Source organism: Strix aluco, chromosome 2 (assembly GCF_031877795.1).
Source record: "Strix aluco isolate bStrAlu1 chromosome 2, bStrAlu1.hap1, whole genome shotgun sequence".
NCBI lineage: Eukaryota > Metazoa > Chordata > Aves > Strigiformes > Strigidae > Strix > Strix aluco.
In genome coordinates, this window is record NC_133932.1 from 134,013,830 (window position 1) to 134,035,912 (window position 22,083).

General features: G+C 41.0%; 1 protein-coding gene across 2 annotated transcripts in view; it reads left to right on the forward strand.

Moving 5' to 3' along the window:
* INTS4 (integrator complex subunit 4) overlaps positions 1-22,083 on the forward strand; it is a 37,506-nt gene that overhangs the window by 9,864 nt on the left and 5,559 nt on the right. For both annotated transcript variants that reach the window (XM_074816428.1, XM_074816429.1), the window contains exons 8-19: positions 42-162; positions 643-714; positions 1,752-1,926; positions 4,639-4,844; positions 7,426-7,568; positions 8,602-8,717; positions 10,679-10,812; positions 11,591-11,748; positions 14,643-14,736; positions 16,865-16,945; positions 19,250-19,380; positions 20,349-20,408. In XM_074816428.1, the coding sequence (XP_074672529.1) occupies positions 42-162; positions 643-714; positions 1,752-1,926; positions 4,639-4,844; positions 7,426-7,568; positions 8,602-8,717; positions 10,679-10,812; positions 11,591-11,748; positions 14,643-14,736; positions 16,865-16,945; positions 19,250-19,380; positions 20,349-20,408 (1,491 nt within the window). The remainder of the gene's footprint in view (positions 1-41; positions 163-642; positions 715-1,751; positions 1,927-4,638; positions 4,845-7,425; positions 7,569-8,601; positions 8,718-10,678; positions 10,813-11,590; positions 11,749-14,642; positions 14,737-16,864; positions 16,946-19,249; positions 19,381-20,348; positions 20,409-22,083) is intronic.

Consider the following 22,083-nt stretch of genomic DNA (forward strand, 5'->3'; position numbering starts at 1 on the left):
GGCGTGTGATCAGCATACTGATTTATGTTTCTCTGTGTTAGCATCGTCCCGATTCCTTCTTCTAATGAAGAAATTCGCTTGGTTGATGATGCATTTGGAAAAATCTGTCATATGGTTAGCGATGGTTCCTGGGTTGTTAGAGTACAAGCTGCTAAGTTATTGGTAAGTTATTCTCTATCTGAAAATAATTCATCTTACATTACTTTACTTTTCATGTATATTTGGAAAAAAAATGGGAGGATGTTTAAAAACTGTATAGGTAAATTTCTGCCAAGATTCCGAGAAGAAAGAAATAAGAGAGGTTGAGGAAACCCAGAAGTTTCTCAGCTGAGCTCTGCAGTGATTCTTTCCTTGAGAGCAGAGGGTTGGGTATCCAAGAAAAAGCCAGCACAGGATATGTAAACCAACTCAACTCAAGAAAGGCCATATTAGCCTCAGTGGGAAAATAAGACATTCTGACTGTCTTAAGTAAACTTCTTTAGACTCTGACACACGATAGTGTCGAGCATTATATAAAGCTCTAAGAATGAGTAGATAAGATTAGATGTCATCTTGGGATAAATCAGGAAATTATATGGTGTAATTTAGAATAATCCTATTTCTTCCTTTTGATTTTTTCTTTTTTTTTTTTTTTTGCTTTAGGGTTCCATGCAACAAGTTAGCTCCCATTTCCTAGAGCAGACCCTTGACAAGAAGCTCATGTCAGATCTGAGGGTATGTAAATGTTTGGGTTTGTTTTTACTGTGTGTACCGTACTAAAATGGCACAACAGGTATGTAATGTGGAGTGTGTTTGTTTACCACGTCCTTGCCTCAGGGATGCTGAGAGTTAATTGATGATGACAGGTTTTCTTTTAGATTAAAGTCAATGAAGCAATTGCTAGTTTTAGATTTCATTAGCCAAGCTTGTAATAAACAGCTCTAGGCTATTCAGGTTTCACAGATGAGAGGTAAATGTTTGTGTTCTTCTGGCAGTCTTTTGGCTAAAAGCTTTATTAATTGTGTACGAAAAGACTGCATCCTAGTTTTAGGAGCAAGCTTATGGAAACATCCTGCAAGATCCGACCAGTAGACCTCACCATTTCAAGAGACATGAGTAGCTAAAGGCTGGGAGTCCTGAGCCCTACGAGCAAAACTTTTCAGTAAAATTCCTTTCTTAAGCAACTCGCTCAAGGTATTACATTGAGTTTTTCTATCTAGGAAAGAATGATGAAGAACTGCTGGTTTTTGTGGGCTGCTTTGTAAAGGCTGTTAAAGAAAGTGCTACACAGCTTTCTGTACAGTGTGGAGGGAGAGGAGATGGGCTGGCAAGCATGCTGAGTGAATATTGCATTTTACACATTACTGAACTCTGTATAGTATTGGTAGTCATTAAAGTATTTAATTGCAGTTTAACAAGTTGAACTGCAAAGTGATAGCATCTGGTTTTTGCAGATCAGTTGTTGGATGCTTAACTAGACGGGCCTTTGCTCTGACCCAGTTTGGCTGTTCTTATAATGGATGTCTAAGAATATGTTAATTCAAATATATTAGTTATTATTGTTTCCCAACATCCAAAATACAAATTGTACTGGCAATTAGAAATATTCATAGAAGAGAAGGTACTATTTTCTTTTCTTAGCATTTGCATGTGTGTATCAATGTCTAAGCCTCTAGCTACATCTATTTTCAAATCCAATAAAACCATTTAATATTTTGTTTGGTCATATTTAAAGTTTACCGTGGTTGTAACTGTAAAACTTGTTTGAACAGAGGAAGCGCACTGCACATGAACGAGCCAAAGAACTCTACAGCTCCGGGGAGTTTTCAAGTGGCAGGAAGTGGGGAGATGATGCTCCCAAAGAAGAAATCGATACAGGTGCTGTGAACTTGATTGAATCGGGAGCTTGCGGGGCTTTTGTTCATGGCCTGGAAGATGAGATGTACGGTAAGTGTTAACCTACTGTGGAATGACTAAAGAAGGAGTTATGTGCTGGCTAATAAACTTTGGTTTTGTGGGGGTTTTTTTGGTCAAAATACATCACTTGGCTATTATGTTTAGGTTTTTTTTAACAAATCATGGACTTCAGGGCGGTGGGTTTTTATTCCGTTTTGATCTCTGATATGGCGGTTGTTTCAAAGATGCTACAGTGTTGCACAGAACTTTGGCTGGAAAGGTTCCACTGAGTAGCCAAAAAAATAGCTTCCTATAAATGGTAAAGTTTTAGTAAAATACCTGTTAAGAAGTGGTTGCATATGTTATGCAGAAACCCGCTGGGATTATTGTTTTTATTGACTTAAATGTAACGGTTGCATGTGGCTCTAAAGTGGTAACATTAGTTGCTGCTGTTTGAAATTGGTGTTTTCTCTGCAGGAAGGAAAATTGAAATTTATAGAACTACTTGTTTAAACATAGCACTACAAGGAATCTGTGTCTGAGGAGTCCATTAATCATTTGTTTTGTGAACATAGCAGCTTCCATCCTAACAAAGGTTAGAACTCGTGGAGGTGAACACACACATTTTTCAAAATATTTCAGAATCCACCAGCTCCAGCAAACAGAATTTTTCTTCTCATTTCCAACCCAATTTTATCCATAGCCAATTTATACCTGTTTGTTCTTAGCCAGTGGTAGGTTTCAGATTTAAATAGTTGTTGCTTTTCTCGGGGACTGGTTTCCCTAATGAAGGCTAGGCTCCTTTTAGTCTCTGCTGCTCTAAAGCTTTCATCTTGACCAGCTATTATTCTTGAAAATTGGTGACTGGATCTGTATCTTTTCAGGTACTTAAATTTCAGTTGAAGTCTTGCTTACATCTTTAGCAATGTTCTTGATAATTCTTTTTCTGTAATGGAAATACCTGTGTTCTGAGGTCACATTTACCTGTTCCACAGCACTATTGTATTGGTCTCTTGTGGTCTTCCTATGATGGACTCGAAGGCCATAGTCTCTTTCCAGCAGATTATATCTGATCTGTTCTTTTAAAGAGGGTGAATTATGAGTGTCAAACTGGAACACAGACGTTCTTGAGCTCCGAGGTTTGGGTGTAGCATTGACCATGCTGACGGCCTCAGGAAAGTCTGTGTGCTACCCTTCCCAGCCCAACTTCCCCATGGGTGAAGATTTATATTTCTTAAGGCTATTGAGAACGGCTGGTATTTACATAGAGCTGTGAAAATGCTGAGCTCTGAATGTTATTCTGGAATTTGCTTTGAATGTTACTGGAAGGACGAGGCTAAATTAGAAAGTACAAAACCATATAACAAAAATATTACTGTAGATTTTATTATAAAAGTTGGTTTATTGTTCCATGACTTCTGCAAATAAAAGCACACTTTCCTAATAGCTAAACTCTCCCCAGAGCTTGAAAATGCAACTTTGTGGTTTTGCGACTGACAGTGAAAAATTTTCTCTGGTTCAGTCCATTGACCTGTGAAACAGGTTTCTTGTGCCGTAGGTTTTGTGGCAATATCGTGCTACTGGGGAGTGTTGATAAAATGGACAGATGTGGAATATACACAGATCATTAAATAATGTAGAACTCTTCTTCCACTGCAGCTTTTTTAAATGCTGCCGAGCTCTCTTCCTTACTTGCAGCACTGCTTCATTTCTTGAATTCCATGTTGTAACTTAAATCTAAATTAGTGTGTCAGCTTATGAAAGCAATATTGGCAAAATGTTTTTCTTCTGTAATACCTTGGTCTTAATGACCACAGAGACTTGTGGTTGTGACAAAAGCTTCATTACTGAATAAGCAGGGGTCTCGCTGAGTTTGCATTTTTCTACTTAATCAGAATCATCAGGAATCAAATATGTTCTTTAAGAACAATAGGCCTGAAAGCTACACACGAGTTTAAGTAAATGTTTTCAAGATGAGCTAATTTGAATGAAAAATAAAAGTATGTTTAAAACAATAATGTTTGCAAGACATCAAATTAATTCTTATTTTTATGATCCCGGCACATAAATGTTACGGAAGCTAGCGAGGATGGCTGCAGGAAGGAGAATCTCATCTCCACTTAAGCTTGTTATATTTGGGTACTCTTCAAATTCTTGTGATGTTTTACAGTATGAATACACTCTCAGACACCTTTTGGTGCTTTTTTGCTTAAATTCTGAGTCATTTTAATAATTAGGTGGTACATTTTTCCTTTCTTTTGAGGAATCCAAAGTCATGAAGCAGAGGAGTTCCATTCTGTTTACTGCCAAAGTGCTGATACTCAAGGGCTTTTCAGCAATTCATGAAGTGCTACATAGCAAGCTAAAAAAGCAGCGAGTGCTCCGAGCAATTAAAATGTCAGGAAGAATAAAACAAGCAGAGTTTAATTATCTAAATTAGTTTGCTTAAGATACCAGGGTTATAGCTACACTTGCAAAACGCACGATGAAATACGTAATATTTATTGTTGGATAGGAGACCTATTTTTCACCTGAAGTCCCTCTGCAGATGCTTACACCAGCAGAACGCACCGTATTAGAGGTGAAGCTTTCGATTTGAAGACTTCCCTGTGAAAAGGTCCCTAATGGCTTGGGTCCCTGTTTAATCTCCATCTCCTCAGGGTTTCTTTAGCATCTCCAGTCCTTGGATAACACGAAGCCTGGCGTTGGGTGGTACGTCCTTTTAAACAGCACTAACAATTAATTCCCTCCCTCTCTTAATAGAGGTTCGGATCGCTGCGGTTGAAGCCCTCTGTATGTTGGCTCAGTCTTCGCCTTCTTTTGCGGAGAAGTGCCTGGATTTTTTGGTTGATATGTTTAATGATGAAATTGAGGAGGTGAGATTACAGTCGATACACACAATGAGAAAAATTTCCAACAATATCACGCTGCGGGAAGACCAACTGGATACTGTGTTAGCTGTCTTGGAGGTAAGAAATTCTTGAGGAGGGGAAAAAATTGCATTCCTGCTTTCTTTGGGGTACTTAATTATCCAGTCAGCCCCTTCCTCTGAGATGAAACTGTCCACCTCTTGTTGTTGGTTTTTTTGCTCTTTTTTTGAACACCCCCAAAGACTCTTAAGGTCTAGTAGCTTGTGATCTCCAGGACAACAGAATGCTTTCGAAATAGATGAATTTCAGATAAAAACTCTTCCCTTGATCACTATACTGTTGCTTCATGTGTGTTTCCTTCTGTCTTGTTTTGTGGTCCAGCACTCTGCACCACTTCATGTTGAATACAACTTCATTTTCTTTCTGTTTCCTTTGTTCAGCTGCTTTGGCTACAGCTTTACTTACCAAGTAGAGCCAGGATATGGGCCTGAGTTCTGTCTTCTGACTGTTGAGAGGGTTCGTTAGCAAGCTCTGCTAGATTTGGCCTTTCCCAAGCAGTCAGTGCTCAGCCAGGATCCAGGGGCCGCCATGAATCAGCTGCTGGTCCTGGTTGATGGCTTTGATCCAGGAAGGGGAGGAGATTTTGCCTGTATGAACAGTGCTGTTCCAAACCCTCAGACCTGATTTATTTGCTGAGTTATAGCCCTTGAGACGTGGGTTTTTTGATGCTGCTGCTGCATGTGGTAGGCAGCTTTCTGCTTCTTTTGAGTCATCTCCCAGCCTCAGGTGGTGCTGCAAATCTGCTGTTTCTGTCTTTTCACCTGCTGTTTGCTTGACCCAGGGCAACAGTGGCTTCTTTCAGTTTTGCCCCAGGAAGAAGCAAACTAACCAACCTATTTTATCAGTTTGTAACAAATGCTGTGGAATGTGATCTGAATTTCCAAGTGCAGCAATGAGTTTTAGGTGCCTCACGTTTTTATGTAGTCGATTTACATTTGTTCAAGTTGGGGACCTGTGCATCAAGGTATACAAACATCTGAGTTAGACTGGGGTTCTGTCTTACACTTCTGTACTGACTTATCATGTTTGATAAATCATACATGTATTATGGCTTATATTATCATAGTTATTAGGTATTAGGATAGCTAAAGTGTGAGAATTATTAACATTTTGATGGGGTTGATTCTGAAAGGTGCTTGCTTGCTTTCTGTAAAATCCATCTTCCAGTGCCAAAATAAAGGATATGGAAAAATCGCTTTAATTTTGGTGCCTAAATTTGTTTCAAGAGTGTAAATATGGAACAGTTGGGTGTGGAGGTAACTTCCGTTTTTACCCCACCACTTTGACTTTATCTGCATAACTCTACCAGCTATTCCTTGCTTTTCTGACCAGGCTTTGGGTTATGCTTTCCTTGTTGTCCTTGATCTCAGTTTCCGTTGAGCTGTGCTCCTCTCTGTCCCTTCATAGTCTTGTGCTTTGCTTGTCTCTGTACTTCCAGAGTTCCGTGTAACTCACCTGGAGTATTTTATGTCCATGGTCATTTCATTCCAGTCCTTAGAGTACGTTTTCTCTTGGTCATAGTCTGCCTTCCAGCACCAAATTAAGGAACGGCTGAGCAGCCCTGCTGTGCTTTCCCCCTTTGATCGTTTGTGTGTGTTGGCTGTCATTTAAGAGCCTTTACAAGAAGACTGCTCTTTCTTCTTTTGTGTAAGACAGTGATGAATGAGCTGTTGATACTTAGCAAATTATAATTTGAAAAAAAATAAAAATCCACCATTGAAACGCACCCAGTTCTCGTCTCCTGTCAAATTTTCACGTTCTATCCAGCAGTGCCACACAAATGCTGATAGCAAGGAAGTATAGTACATTGATAAGGAGTGGCAAGGTGGTTTTTGGCAGAAGGAATGTCATTAATTAAGCTGGAGTTTAGCCACAGCACTTCTAAAAATGTTGCTTGGAGATTGTACAAGCTCCTCTGTACAGCGTCACCCTGGCCTAAAAAATAAAATGGGTGCAATGTGACTTTAAAAGCAGTACATTGGGGATCCCACATGATCGTAACAAAGTTCCTGACTGCACTTGTGCAAGTGTGTGTTTTTTATTGCCCATCTATAAACCCGTAGTTAGGTCAAGTTCCTTTATCCTACAGATGATCACTGTTAGTCTGGTCTGTCCAGCCATTGACATGTCCTCAACACTTGCACAAACCTGGAGGCTGGTGGCTGGGTTAAAGGCTTGTGGAATTGAGCTTCACATGTTGAATGATAAAAGGCTTCTCTGAAGGCGATAAAACAATCTTCGGTGATTGTTTTGCTGAGTTACCCAGCGCCTTCCTTTTCTGTTACTTCCTATGCCTAAGGGTGCAACATCACCGAAACCAAACAGTGATTCTTGCTCCGCTTGAGAAGGTCAGTGGTGAAGCAGTTCCCATTCATTCCGGTAAATGAAGCACATGGGTGGATGAGAGCAGCAGGAGACTCTGCAGCAGTTGCCTGGTCTGTCACTTCATCAGTGCTCAGCTACGATAACTAGAAACGTGTGCTGTTTTTCAGATGCCTCTAGTACTAATTCAGTCAAGGAGCAAGAACCGCTACCTTTAAAGTAAATGTGTATGCAGGCACATCTTCTCTTTCAGCACTCAAAGATGTCTGGATTGTTGTTGGTTTTTTTTTTTTTTTAGGATTCTTCAAGGGACATTCGGGAAGCACTTCACGAACTGTTGTGTTGCACCAATGTCTCAACTAAAGAAGGCATCCATCTTGCACTGGTGGAGCTGCTGAAAAACCTAACTAAATATCCCACAGACAGAGAATCCATATGGAAGTGAGTGTGTGCAGTGTCCTTGTGTGTCTGCTTATTTTCCTATTCTTTTTAGTAACTGGGGCATTAGGCAAATATTGAGGTAACAAGTATATTGTATAATATTGTATATTGTATAACAGGTGTACAATCCTGTCGTTCTGTAAATATTTGGAATAGTGGCTATACTAAGCATTGTACGTATTGATGATTGATATAGAAACTGTGGTGTTCTTGCTTGTCAGTGCTCGTACTGGGAATCGAGAACTGATGACCACTCCTGGAAGTAGCTTTCTATTACAAGCACTCAAAGCGTTCCCAGAAAAGATGAATTCCACCTTCAGTTTACAACCTCATCTCTTCTATGCAACTAATGTTTTGTGCTTACTTGACACTGCATTAAATAGTAATATTTACCAACGGTTGATTATATCAGTCCAGACAAGTGGATTGGCTACATGGCATTGTGCTGTTGGAGGCACTTTGTCTGAGCAAAAATAATGGAACGTTTGTGTGGGGGTTTTTTTTGGTTCTTTAATGGAAGCAGCAAAGGAAGTGATGCTCCAGCATGCATGGTTTGAGATGGAATTCTTGGATATTATTGGAAACACTTATTTTAGTCTGTTTTGTCTTCCAGTGTACTCTTGACATTGTTTTTGGAGTTTGGTGGAGTTTGGGGTTTTTGGGTTTTGTTATTTGGTTGGGTTTTTACCTCCTCACTGCTTTATTTCTGAAGAAAATAAATCACACTCCATTGTTAGCATTCAGTATGAAAGCTTTTCTTGGGTTGTATAGCTCCAGGTATTACGTATTTCTTGGACAGTTTAAATAAAAAAAAATTATTACTGCTGTCTTTTTCAAGCTGTCCTCTCAGTTTTCTTGGATTCTATCAAATATTAACACAAGTACTCAGCCATGAAGAGACCGTAGGCTTGGACTGTAGGATGCTGACCAGCAGTCAAAGTACTGCTGCAACATATAGTAGTAATAGTGCTTTAAAATGGTTTATTTTTCAATGTACATGTTTACTAAGAAATATTTCAACGTGTATTTCCAGATGCTTGAAGTTCTTGGGAAGCAGGCATCCCACTTTGGTGCTTCCGTTAGTCCCAGAGCTGCTGAGCACACATCCGTTCTTTGACACTCCAGAACCAGACATGGATGACCCAGCCTGTATCTTTTTCTCGAAGCCAGTTGATTATTTTGACTGTAATAGATTTTATTCATATTTTCCTGATGCTCACATTTGTTAAACGATTTCAAACTGTAGCAGACAATCGTGTAGCTATTTCTGAATCCCTTTGCCACTTAGTTTTATTACTCAGCAAGTGATGGAATAACTGTTACCTGGAACCATCTTCATAAATACCAATGTGGTATAATCAGCCTTTTTTTATGCTGTGATGAATAATCAAGCAATTTGTCAGGGTTTAGGCTTTGTAGATGAGCCCTTTAATGTGAAAACATTTGTCTAGTTTGCACTAATTTTGAAGATGCTTTAGCTTTTAAATAAGAAGGGTGGTTTTCCTTGTCTGTTTTCTTTTTAGACAAAATGTCTCCTCCCCTTCTGTGGTGCAAGGTGTAGAACGGTACCATCTCTTAGTGCGGCAGTGACTGAATCCCCATAATGCTATACATTCAGTATCTTTTTGAAATAATTCAAAATCAGAAATCCTTGTATTAATTTAGCACTTCTAGTGCTTTAGAATACAAACTGTTATTGTTATACCATTATCCTTAACAATAGGAGATGCCTTGGAAATGTGAAATACCGTTTTTCCATTGTTCATTCTCCTTCCCTCCCTTCTGTGTGATTGCAGAATGTAATGTTGTTTCTGATGCATGCTGAGGGATGTTAGACTGAAACAGCTCTCTTCCTCTGTGAAGCTACTCCTTGTTTCTCTCACCAGTCACATGCCATCAGCTAGAACTTCTATACAGATTAAATAAATACCTTGTAAGAATTGAAAAGGGCTAGAATTGGGTGGAGAGAAAAGTTAATCCCTAATCAGCTGAGTAATAATTTGAATAAATTTGTCCTATGAGTTGAGAATTGAAGGAACATTGCAGGGCAGAGAAAGCTGTTACTTAGCTCAGTGCACCTTCCTGCCCTCAACCAAAGGATATTATTTGACAGAATGCTCTGGAGGTAACTTACCACCAAATTTTATGGAGATAAAGTCTGAGAAAGACAGGCCTGAGAGCCAAGGTAGACCTGAATGGTATGTTTCCAGTGTAAACTGTTAATTAAAAGTATGGTTCTGTCTGTTTCAAAGCACTTAGCAAATTTGAATCAGATTAGGTGAATAGCTTCAGCTGAAAATTTGGAAAGAATTCTAGGCAAAGAGAAGAAATCAGTTTAAGTGGAGGCTTGGCAGCCCGTGGATGCAGAAGATTTTTCAGGAGGTGAGAGATGTGGGTTCAGTCCCTTCTGTGGCTGAAGCTACTTCTTCCCTGTGCAGATGAGAGCCCAGACAATAATAAGCTTTGCGCTGGGATCCTTTTACACTCTCCTGTTAGAGATCTTATGCTTGAGGTCACCCTGTTGCAGGTGAGTGCCCCAGCCGTTGGGCTGATTGAAGCCTTTAGCTGCCCTCTGTATCTCTCTGGCTCTCGGACTGTGAAAATGTTTTTTTCTATTCCAGAATTATCTTCCTCTGTTTGATTCTTTAGTTTGTTTTAAGTCTGTGTAAGAGGGATGTTATTCGGGGCATCACGGGAAATGCAACAGTTTTAAAAGAGTTGGGGGTAAATGTTTAATTTTAGGTGGTGTTTGGGTACCAAACTGGTAAGCGCGGTGTAAGCTTTGAGGAAGAGTGAAACGCCACCTAAGGAGCACATTCTGCATTTGTAATCCCTGGCTCCTCTCCTTTGTGCCACCCCTGAGCCATCCCACGTTGACAGTAACATCCTTCCTCCAATATGCCCCATCCTGTCATGTTTGTGCTTTGTGCTTGGTTTTCAGCTGCTCAGACAGCTGCCTCTTTGGGTTTTGCTCAGCATTCTCCAACTGTAAAGAACTTCCTAAACAATCTTCAGCAAAGAAAGGGTTGAGGAGCTGTTGTTTTAACTTGCCATCCCCAAGGAGCTCTTCTTGCTGTTGTTTATTTTTCTTTAACAATCCATTTCAATAGACATTGCTGTTCTGGTTCTGATTTTTAATGCTGCTAAAAGTTGCCCAACAATGCCTGCCCTGTTCTCTGATCATACATTTAGACATTACGCCTATCTTCAGGACAGTCTCTCTCATCTGGTTCCTCCATTAAGAGTAAGTTGAATGAGTTTGGTTTGCACTTCACCACTCTGTTATGAATATTGCTGATCTGTTCCATGTCTGTCAGTGTGAAACACTTCAATTGTAAAAGTTTTTTCTCCCAAGCACCAAGTGAATGAATACTGAAATGTACATTGAGTAAGGAGAGCCAAATATTAAATTGTTGCAATATGGATTTTGTAATATTTTGGGGAGAATAATAACATTACTGCTCTCAAGTGAGAATAGCACATGGTTTGCTGCTAAGGAAAGAATACTGGGAGGGCAGGGTTCCTGGGAGCTTTCTGTAGCTCTGACTGCGTGGGGAAGGGGAGCTTAGCCTTTGTAGATCTTCCAACATTTGACTTGCCTCCTACCTAATCGGTTTACTCATGGGTGAGAGGTGTTCCCTGCTGCTTTGAAGCATGTTTTCCTGCATGAAAGTCCGGGTGGGACTGAAGTTGGTCGTAAGTCTTATTACAGCTCATAAAATGAATTGCGGCTTGTGTGGTCCTGGACTTCCCTTGACTTCACAGTGTCAATAGATGAGGAAGGTGTTTCCCTCAAAGGGATGCTGAAGTTTAACCTGAAGATCTCTAGCTGCAAGTGGATGATAAAATGGAGGGTATTAACTAACAAAGATAAAAGATGTAGACTTGAAATCCTTAATAGAAATTTAGAATTTGAGCAATAAATCGGAGCTCTCAATTGGTAGTTGTTAAATAATGTGGCAGCATTTTGCAGTGTTGTTACTTGTGTTAGACTTTGTATGCATGTGTTTCTTCTTGCTTAGTTGCCAGGTAGAAAGCTGGTGTCCTCCCCTGTCTCTCCCAGTATTACACCACATGAAGATCCTTCCCAGCAGTTCTTGCATCAGAGCCTGGAGAGGGTTTACAACCTTCAGCACCTCGACCCGCAGGGCATACAGGAGCTGCTGGAATTTACCATCCGGTAAGGCTGCATGCTGACCTGTTCACGGGAAGATCCGTGAGGATTCCAAATTTCTCTGCAGCAGGTGCTTTGCTGCTGAATATCAGTGTACTTTGCTGTCGGGCACTTAGCCCGAGACTTCTGGAGAGCCTTGTGATGAAAAGGTATTCGTGGCCTGTTTGAAGCGAAACTGATGGTCTCAGCTGTGGTTTTGCCCCACTGAAAAATCAGTGTGTGTTTTGGGGGGGGACATCTTTTCAGAGCATGGTAAGAGTCAGGTAAGGGTGCTCTTCTTGCACTGTTTGCTTATGGTAAAATACACTTTCGGTTTTTATAGATGACAGCCTTGTGTGTCATTCTTAGTTCTCTGTCCCTGTGTGAGTCCCTCATTTTGATCATATTATTTTTAATGTACGTGCGCAGGGTGGTTTTTTGGTTTGTTTTTATGGGAAGAGAGAGGTTTTCCCCTTTGCTCTTCTCATTTCCAGGTCGTGTGACCTTTCATTCAGCAGGAGAGGACCTGCTTCTGGTGCTTTGTTGGGTTATTATCACCAGTCCCACTTATTCTTCGTCAGTTTGAAAATGAGAGAGATTTTCCTGGAATAGACAATATTATTGTGTGTTGCTGTCTGCTGTTGTATAGATAAGGGTGTACAGGATGGCTTCTGAATGTGGGTTTCATGCTGTGTCTTACATTTCATCCCTAGACTGATTTACGCAAATGAAACACCCAAAAAATATTTCAGTGTGATTCCTCTGGTTGGGAAGAGGAAAAGAGCCTTATTTTGAGAGTTGGAAAAACAATCTAAAATGCTTTGTTTGGAATATGGAATTCCATAAAGCATTGTTCTTTTTTTTCCCCCCCAAATTAGCTGCCTTTTCTGTATGTGTAGCTGTTAAATTGCTTTCATGCCCACCTGCAGTGGCGAATAAACAGCGTGCTCCTCACTGAAAACCCACTGTGAAAACTATATGGTTTGTCTTCAGCTGTTTTAAAGCTACTAAACAGAGTCTCAAAGCATTTAATGCACTAAACACTTGAAACAGGTAATCTCTTGGCAGAGCATCCAGAATCTTATAGGCACGATGAAGGTCTGGAAACCTTGCAGGCCCTGAATGTTTTTGATTTTGAGTGTAGAAGTCGTGTTGGAGGTGGCTGCATGCGTAACTTCTATGCAGTAAAGGACAGCAATGCTTTGGAGTTGATAGAAGTTATTGGCTTGGCCTTTTTACTGCTGGGATCACCACCCAGGAACTGTACTGAACGAGCTGCAGTTTTCCACCCTTAAGAGAAGGGAGGATTTCAGATGAAAACAAAAAAAGTGTTCAAGGTTATTTTGCAGAGGGTGAGAGTTTCCTGCACCGACAGTTTGCTTACTGAGAGGAAAGGGATAGAAGAGGCTCCCAGCAGTGGGTTCTGTGGTGGGACATAACTCCCTCCTCCTTTATCATTGTTGTCATCGGGGGAAGTAGCGCAGACCTCGTGGAGCTGGTGTCTACTTGGGACTTGCATTCCTAACCATGCTTGAGACTTGATGCTCTCCCCCAGGCTCTGCAGCTGAAACTGTAAGACAGGCTTTTTAGCAAATTGGTCTTTGTGGTTTAGTTTCTCCATCTATACAACAGGAATTTTTTTTGTCTTGCAGGGATGTTGAAATCTGTTCAAGATTTGTGAGGGAATAGAATTGGGGGAACTGGGAACAGTAGAAGACTAGAAAATGGAATATCTGCCTAGCTGTTAGCTGAGAGATGACATCCTGTTCCCTGTTAGTGTGTTGTGATGCAGGAAGTACGACGTGGGAATTAAGCACCCAGGAGTCTCCTCTTCTCTCTGCGAGAAGATGAAGAGGAGTCACTATGTAAGGCTCAGGCTGGCTCTCCTGTTGTTGCATTGAAGGAAGGCACAGCCCCTCTGCTTAGGAGAGGATTTTTTTGGCTGCAAATTATACAGATAATCTCATGGATTTTTTTTTTTTTTTTTAATGTGTCAGCCCTCAGCAACCTTTTGGCTTGGCAGAGCTAAAGTTTCAGAATTGCGTCATAAATGCAAAGATAAATCCAAAATAAATAAAAGGGTCATCTGAAGAAAAAATATTATTTTTAATAATACAGTATTATTTTTTATAAATTACATGAATAATACAGAAACATGGAAGTGGAGTGATAATTTTAGTACAACTTGGATCAAAGCAAAATGCAGAGAAGAACAGAAATGTGTTGAATCCACATCATCCAACCTATTTTCAGTTCTGTAACAAAAAATGAGTTTTGTTTTCTTAATACACACTTTTGATTTTAAAACATGTTTAAGAAGCCTTTTTGGGTTCCATTAACTGTCAATTTTTTTCTGTCAAGTTAAAAGCTACTTCTGTTGCTGTATGATTTACAAGAAATACCAGACAACACACAACAGCTAGTTGGGCAAATACCAGCACATCAGATTTCAGCTTGATGTAAAAAGGCAGCTGTATTTCAAATATGCTTGGTTGCGTGAGCCTGACATGTTCCAAACAACGTTTTCTAGCCAACATGAATAGTTAGATATCTCAGCAGTGTAACACAAATGGGTCGTTAGCTGCTGTAGAAGTCTGGAGTGTTTTAAGTTAAATCTGGAACTGCTATGCTGTATGGTTCCCATAGGGCTGCAGAGTAATGTGGGTTGACAGACTTACTGCTTCCACTGCTGTGCTCGTGTCAGCCTCCAGGAAGAAAGGAGATGCCAAGTCCCAAGGTGCAAACTGGTTTGTACTGCATGTTTTGCTACTGCTTCTGGTCCTTATTCTAAGGATAAGAAAAAGCAAGATGCAGGAATAGTTGGCTTCATCGTTGCTGTTGGTGTGTTCTGAGTGCACTTAGATTAACCTGCTTGCTGTCTCAACATTGTTTTTTTTCTTTTTTTTTTCCACATGCTTCAGTGATCTTCAGAGGCTTGGGGAACTGCAGTCAGAACTGGCAGGGATGGCAGATTTCACTGCAACTTACCTTCAGTGTCAGCTGCTCCTCATCAAGGTTTGACTTCATCTGTGGTTTTTGGACTGTTCTTCAAAAATGCCCCCAGTCCCTCACAGTGGTCCACTTTCATGTTTTGATGTTTGTGCTGAAAATGATGTATGATGGAAGCACAGGTTCCACGGATTTCTGATACTCCTGCTTCCCTTCTGTGGCAAATAATTTATGCAGTAGCTTTGCCAATGAGTATGCCAGCGCAGATCTCTGCCAATGAGTATGCTCCGCAGATCTCTGTGGGTTTATGTTGGTTCATGTGCATTTTGCCAGTGCTGAGTTTATTTTCTGACACAAACCACATTGGAGGCAACTACTCTGTAGCCTTTTATGTTACGAGAGTAACTCTGCTTGTGGCCACCAGAATGCTTTGTGCTAAACTGGTGCTATAAGTGGAGTTTTTATAGCCAGTGTTTTGTAGACAGCTTTTTTGTCACCAATGCCAAAGGAATTCTTTAGACTTGATTGAGCAAAATATCAGTTGTGCTTTTTTATAGTGCTGAAATGATCTACCTGTTTGGTATTAGCAGATAAAGTGGTTACTTTGACACCATGGCAGCAACCCTTTTCCAAGTCACCTTCTTGCTGTAAACGGGAACTAATTTTTTGCTTCACTTCTCAAACGCTAAGCTGGCAGAGTATTTAAGTTAGTCTCCTGGCATTCTTTAGGTGTTTGAATGTAACTTATGCACACGTAAAGCAAGAACCAAAGCAAGCCACAAACAGGTTTCCAGAAGGGACTCAATAAAAGCTTTGTTATGTAAAAGCAAGAAGGGATTTCAGTTTCTTTGTTAAACGCATAGCTGCCAGTTGGCATATCTCATGGCAGCCCTCAGATCCTTGGAATACATTTATCACCCAAAGAAGGCATTCTAGATGAGCAGTGTTACAGTTCAGTACAATCCTAGCTAAATCCAGAACTTTTGCCAAAGCGAAATGTGCTATCCAGGCAGAGGACCAGCATTTGGAGGTGGCTTTGTTGCCCTTCTCCAGGGTTTGACTGGAATGAACCAGATGGTTTGCGTATCTGGCAAAGAGGAGTGGTCTGTTTGGAAGAAGGGGGTAAAAGCTGCATCAGCTGTTCTTGGCTTGATGCAGAAGAGTCAGTAATGTGGCTGAAATTAAAAGGAACTCGTAATATCACACAATTAGGAACTCTGATATGGCAGATAGAACCTGAATGCCAGAGCAGCCCTTTTCAGTAGATTTCTTTACAATTGCTTCTTTCCCCAACAGAAAGAAGCTGCTGGGGAAAAAAGTATCTTCATTTCCCAGCCTCTTATGGCTCAGAACGTTCCAGGCCTTTAAAGGCTCTACATAACCTGTGATTTTAGGGGTCATTAGCTGGGGTTCTGGTGCCAACCTAGGTGAAGGATACGGTCTGTATGTTCTTGAGCTTTGGCTACAGCCAGCTTTGTGTGTAGCTGTATCTAAGGATAAGCAACTTCAGAAAGGAGGCAGTGATGTAAATCATCCAGTCAAACTTTCTTAATTTTTTAAAATGTAAATCAAAAAGCAATTAGGGTGTGTTTGGGTGGTTTGAGTTGTTTGTTGTTTTTTTTTTTTTAATATGAATATCAGTAGCTGATCTATACTCAGTATTCATAGCAACTCCAGGATCTTTGGTGGGGCAGAGACTGTCAACAGTATAGCTCAGAAATAGGACTGTATAGGTGTGTTATAGGTAAAATAGGACAGTTGTTAATGTTTCTACCTTTTGCCTTCAATCTCTGATTGCCCTGATCTTGGTCTCGGGGAGGTGATAAAGCAGTGGGCTGTTGATTTCTAGTAAGTGACTTCATTCTGCATAAAGTTGCCCTTAAGGAGTACTGAAGGGTTTGGAACAGCCAGTCTCTAATTCATAGCTGTGCTAATATTATTCTCAACTTCTATCATATTTTATAGTTGTATAAGTATCTCTGTATTTATAGAACAAAACATATTTTGGAGGCCTTGGTTTCCCATTTTGTACTTAAAAGCACAACAGAAAACTTTGGCCCGCTTTCTCAACCAACCTGTTGGTGTACAGCTGAGAGACAGGGTATCTTCCTTGCTCCCAAACCCACCTAGCACAGCATTACAGTGTTTAGACTGACCTGGGTATTTATCATCATTTCATGGCTTTCTTCTCTAGGCCTTACAGGAGAAGCTGTGGAACGTGGCAGCTCCTCTGTACCTGAAACAGAACGCGTTAGCATCTGCTGCCGCAAAACAGGTGAGGTTGGCTCTGCATGGAGGCAAGTCCTGAGATATGAGCCCTTCCGTGGCCGTGCAACAATAATACACTTCTGAACTTCCACTGCTGTGGTCTGTCCAAGTAAATCTTAGTTCCCCAAAGTGGAGTAATTTCTCTCATCTTCAGAAGATGAGTGATGAGTGGGAGAGGTTCATGACACCTGTAAAAAGACAAATATTGCACCCATCTTACAGAACAAGAAAGAAGATCTGGAAAACTGTGGGCTGCTCAGCCTCACCTCATTGCTGGGGAAGGTTATGGACCAACTCCTCTTAAAAGTCGTTTCTAAATAAGTGAAGGTCAACAAGGTGATTGGGAACAGCCAAAATGCATTCCTCAAGGGTAAATTATGCCTGACTGACATCACTGCCCTCTCTGATGAGTGGACTGGTGCTCTGAACAAGGGGAGGGCAGCAGATGTCTTATCTCTTGACTTTAGCAAAGTCTTTGATGCAGTCTCTTGTTTCCTTTTCACCAAACTGACAGGATTCTGGCTGAATAAGCAGGTGATAAGGCTTCTCCAAATTGAGGTGCCAGCTGATATGCTGGAGGGCATGGCTGCTCTTCAGGCTGGTCTGGAGAGGCTGGGGAATTGGGATGACAGGAACCTCCTGATGTCCCACATTGGGTTCCCAGTGGACAACACATTGAACGTGAGGCAGTAAAGAAGGTCAACTGCATCCTGGGCTGTCTTAGCAAGAGCATAGCCAGCAGGTCTGGGGAAGTGGTCCTTCCCCTCTTCTTCTCAGCTCTGGGGAGATCACATCTGGAGGACTGTGTTGTGTTTTGGGTTCCCCAGTAGAAGGAAGATGCTGACAAACTGGAGCAAGTTCAGCAGAAGGCCACCAAGGTGGTCGGGGACTGGAGCACATTCCCTGCAAGGAGAGGTTGAGGGAACTGGGTGTGTCCAGCCTGGAGGAGAGAAGGCTTCAGGGTGGATTTACTGCTGTCTATCACTGTAGGATGTAGATGAGACAGAGCCAGACAGCTCTGGACAAGAGGCAATGGACACAAATTGGAATATGAGAAATTCTGATTACATATAAAAGGGGGAAAATTTACCGTAAGGGTGGTTAAATACTGTAACAGGTTGCCCAGAGAGGTGAGGGAGAATCTCTGTCCTTGGAATTGCTCACAATTTGATGTGGCCTTGAGTAACTGGATCTAATTAGACCTGCTCTGAGTGGGGACCAGGCTAGATGACCTCTGCAGGTCCCACCCAACCTGAGTTACTCTGATTCTTGGATGTGTAAATCATCTGATCCTGGAAAAACCAAAGCTAAGCCCTAAGAAAAGGTAAAGGAGAAAGCAAGCTATTAAATAATCCAGAAACAAATCTAGGGTAAAAGCAAGTTCATGGATCTGCTGGGAAACTATGCTGACATTTTGAGTCTTCAGTTAATTGAGATGTAATAAGAGGCAGGTACTGCTGTGCATCAAAACCTTCTACGCTGTTGACAGCTGTCCCCAGGGATGAGTAGAAACAAAAGCCTATCAGCTTTTTAAATCTTCTCTAATTGAACTGTCTGTCTTGGGTGCCCTTCTCAGCAGCATGTGAACCCCCTGGGAAGTTTTATCTGTTGTGCTTGTGACTGTAGATCACTTCCCGTCAATGCAAGGTGAGGGAATATTTCCTATTAAATAATTTGCAAGTCCCTAGCTTCTATACAGTCATACTGAACTCAACTGTGTTAATTTGAGCACTTCTCTTGTCTACTTAAGACCATCTATTCAACAGATGAAGTACAGTGAGTAAAACTGCCATGTGCTGTCTCAGCTTTTAACTGTGTATCTAAAATAACCCAGAATGATACTTACCTTGTGATAGTTCCCATCTTCAGCTGCAGTACATGAAGCATTGTTGAATGTAAAGTTGTTTTCAAGAGAACTTGTCAAATCTAGCTCCAAAAATGTAAACCTGAGCAGGACCACTGGGGCTGCTCTGTTGTGCTGCTCACATTTTGTATTTCAGAGTAGCCAGTGGGAGTCCGGGAGCGCTCTACCCCTAGAAATATGAAATGCAGCGTCAAGAGATAGACTGCCAATGGAGGGAGGGATTGATTTCAGGCCAAGTTTCATGAATTGTTTCTTCAGTATAGCCAACATAACCTTTCAGTGTTAGGTGCCACTTTACTCTGTGAAGAATTTCACCAGAAGAATGAGACTCATGGATTAATGTGTTCCTTGGTGTGAGGAAGATGTACCAGAATCTTGTGATCATGCTTGTGCAAGAGTTTAACAGAGTCTGATGTTTTTTTTACCCTTGTGGTGTCTGTCTGACAGATCTTGGAAGAAACTTATAAAATGGAGTTCATGTACAGTGGAGTGGAAAGTAGACAAGTGGTCATTATTCACCACATGAGACTGCAAGCAAAGGCATTACAGCTTATAGTGACTGCACGTACCACTAGAGGGTAAGGTAACTAGTAAAAGGACCTCAGCGTTAACTAACTGTAAGCTTAGTTTCCTCAAACTTTGTTTAAAAAAAAAGCAAGGATAAATTAGACACATAAAACATCATAGCATGCCAATAACCATTTGCTACACTACTTCAGCATGAAGAGCCTTTGGTGCAGCTGTACAGTGGCACAATACTAAATTAGATGACAAAGTTATTAGGAAGACATGTTTAGGGGGTTGAGTTCTTTCAGCTGTGAACATATAAATAGGTTAAAAAAATTGTAAACTGTGTCTTAGAGTTGATATTTGGGACCTACTTACATGAGGAAAAGTCATTTATCAAAGAATGCACTGATCGTGTTTGCTCCATTCAGTATTAGTCGCTGAGTTTTTTAGCATCAGAAAAGAGTTGTCTTTTTGACTGATCTGCAGCTAATGTTTGTGTGACTGGGACACAAAATGCTCGTGTGTGCATGGCTTAGGTAACACGAGAGGCTCTGTGTGGGTCATGTTGGCTGCTGAGGTCAGTGAAGTTACACGTGGGTTTGGATGGTTGTAGAATTGGAACTCCATTTGGTGGAATTAGAGCAGAGTGGTTGGTTTCCTAATTTGTTTACTTTTTTGGGTTTGTTGCCATCATTTTACTGTGTTGCATAGAGGTCCATAATATATTTGCCTTTTAACCTTGTTTTAGAGGTTGAAAGTTAATATTTTCTAACAGTGACTTTGGGAACTTAATTTATGCCTTACACATATGATTTTTTGTGGAAGGGGGATATGGATGTGAGGAGGGAGATGGCAATTAATTTTTATTTTTATTTTTATTTTTTCTTTTGTGGGGAACACCTTTCTGGCCTCAAAACTGTAAGATCTTGTAGCTTTTAGGAGCTTGAACTGGATTCCAAAACACCTAAATGCTTATAGCCATAAAGCCAGTTTTCCTTCTTTAAAACTAAACCAAGGAATGTTATCTTCATTACAGAGTGGAACCCCTTTTTGGGATGTGTGAAAAATTCCTACAAGAAGTGGATTCCTTTCAGAGGTGAGAAACTCCATTGCTTCTTCACTTTGTTAGAAAATTCCTCCACCGCTGTCATCAGGGAATGTTCCATTTGTTTTTCATCTCTTTGCATCTCCCTTTCGCTGTTGCTGTCCTACATCGGGGACTGCTATCATGAGAGAATGATAAAGCAAGAATTAAACTCCCTTCTAAATGTGGGATCAATGGAAGAGCTTTCCTGGGAGTATGACAAAAAAGGGAATTTCCCTTTATCACAGATTTCTAAATTGTAAATGAGAGAGCGAGTGAACCGACTATATGCTCAAGGTGGGAGTCATCTCACCAAGGTGTTGATGTTTGCTGTGTAAGACCTTGCTTGGCTCACATCTCACTGGAGAGGTGCTTCTTTCATTTTATCTGGATGTAGATGTCTGAAATAGGTCAGATGCCCAGGTTTTTTCCATTGACTCAGAAGGGAATTGGATAGCTAGCCCAGAGACATAGGTATCCAGAGTTGGCTGAGCCATATTCCATCTCTAGTTCTGATTAAATTCATGTTTTTTCATGGTCGATATGCTTGGCAGTTGTGGCTGGTTAAGTGATGAGAAAAGGAAACCAAATCTACCCATTCCCTAACGCTTAGCTCATTTCGTACTGAATAGAACTGTTCGTTTGCTTTGTATCTGTCTCAGGATCAGCAAAAATCATCACTAATTCTCAGGAATGTAACTCCTACAGGCAGTGCTGAATTCCACAAAAAGGAATCTGGATGATGGTGGATCTTGTCAGTTAGCTGTAAGGTCGCCTGTAAATGCTCAGACGTGTGAAATCCCCGTGTCTGGGTTACGCAGCCTCAGCATGCCAGGTTTTAGCTGCATCCCATGACAGAGTAGTTGAAATCTGTTGTCTGTGTAGCAGCAGTCGGAGGAACACAAGGATATGTATTCCTGCATTCCTCTTAGCCTGCACAGAGGAGAGTGTGATTTTTCTCCACCCTTGCCAAGCCAGTGGTTGAAGTTTCCATTTATGGATTATGAGCTCCTGCAGAGCACCACCAGGATCCTGAAAAAAATGTCACTTTAGGACCTGAAGCTGTTTGGGGCATGTCTGGTATTCCTGTCCAGGCTTTATAGACTCAACTGTAGGTGAAGAGACAGCGCAACACCAGATTTGATAAGTGGGGAGAGCCCGTTGTTCAAGTGGCTGCTCACCTACAGAAATGGTGCATTTTTTGTCACCAAATTGCACTAATATTTACTAGGCTTACAAAGCTGTCTGGCTAAACACCATAGGAATGTTGCTGATAGTAACAGATAAGCCACCAGTGACTCAGTCTAACAAACCATCTTCTGCATGTGGGGTTGTAGGGTAGAGCCCAATTTTACTTCTGTATAAAGAATAAAAAATATCAAATGCTCTTCTTGTGAGAGGCTGTTGTCCCAAACTATAGAGTGGATTCTATTCTCTGCTCTTGACCTCTAGAACTAGCTTTTTTTTTTTTAAAAAAACCCTACTGACTGTAGTTTACTGTTAAAAATTAACTCCTCAGATGTAATAAGGAATACTCTCATAAATATGGGTAGAGAAAAACCATACTGGAAACTTTGCTGTAGCAGAAGGTCAGACAGCTCGTGTATTGGGTGTGTGGGTATGTAAGATCCTCTAATGAGTCAGCTATTTAGCTGGCTGGATGAAAGTGCACAGCGTAAAGAACTAA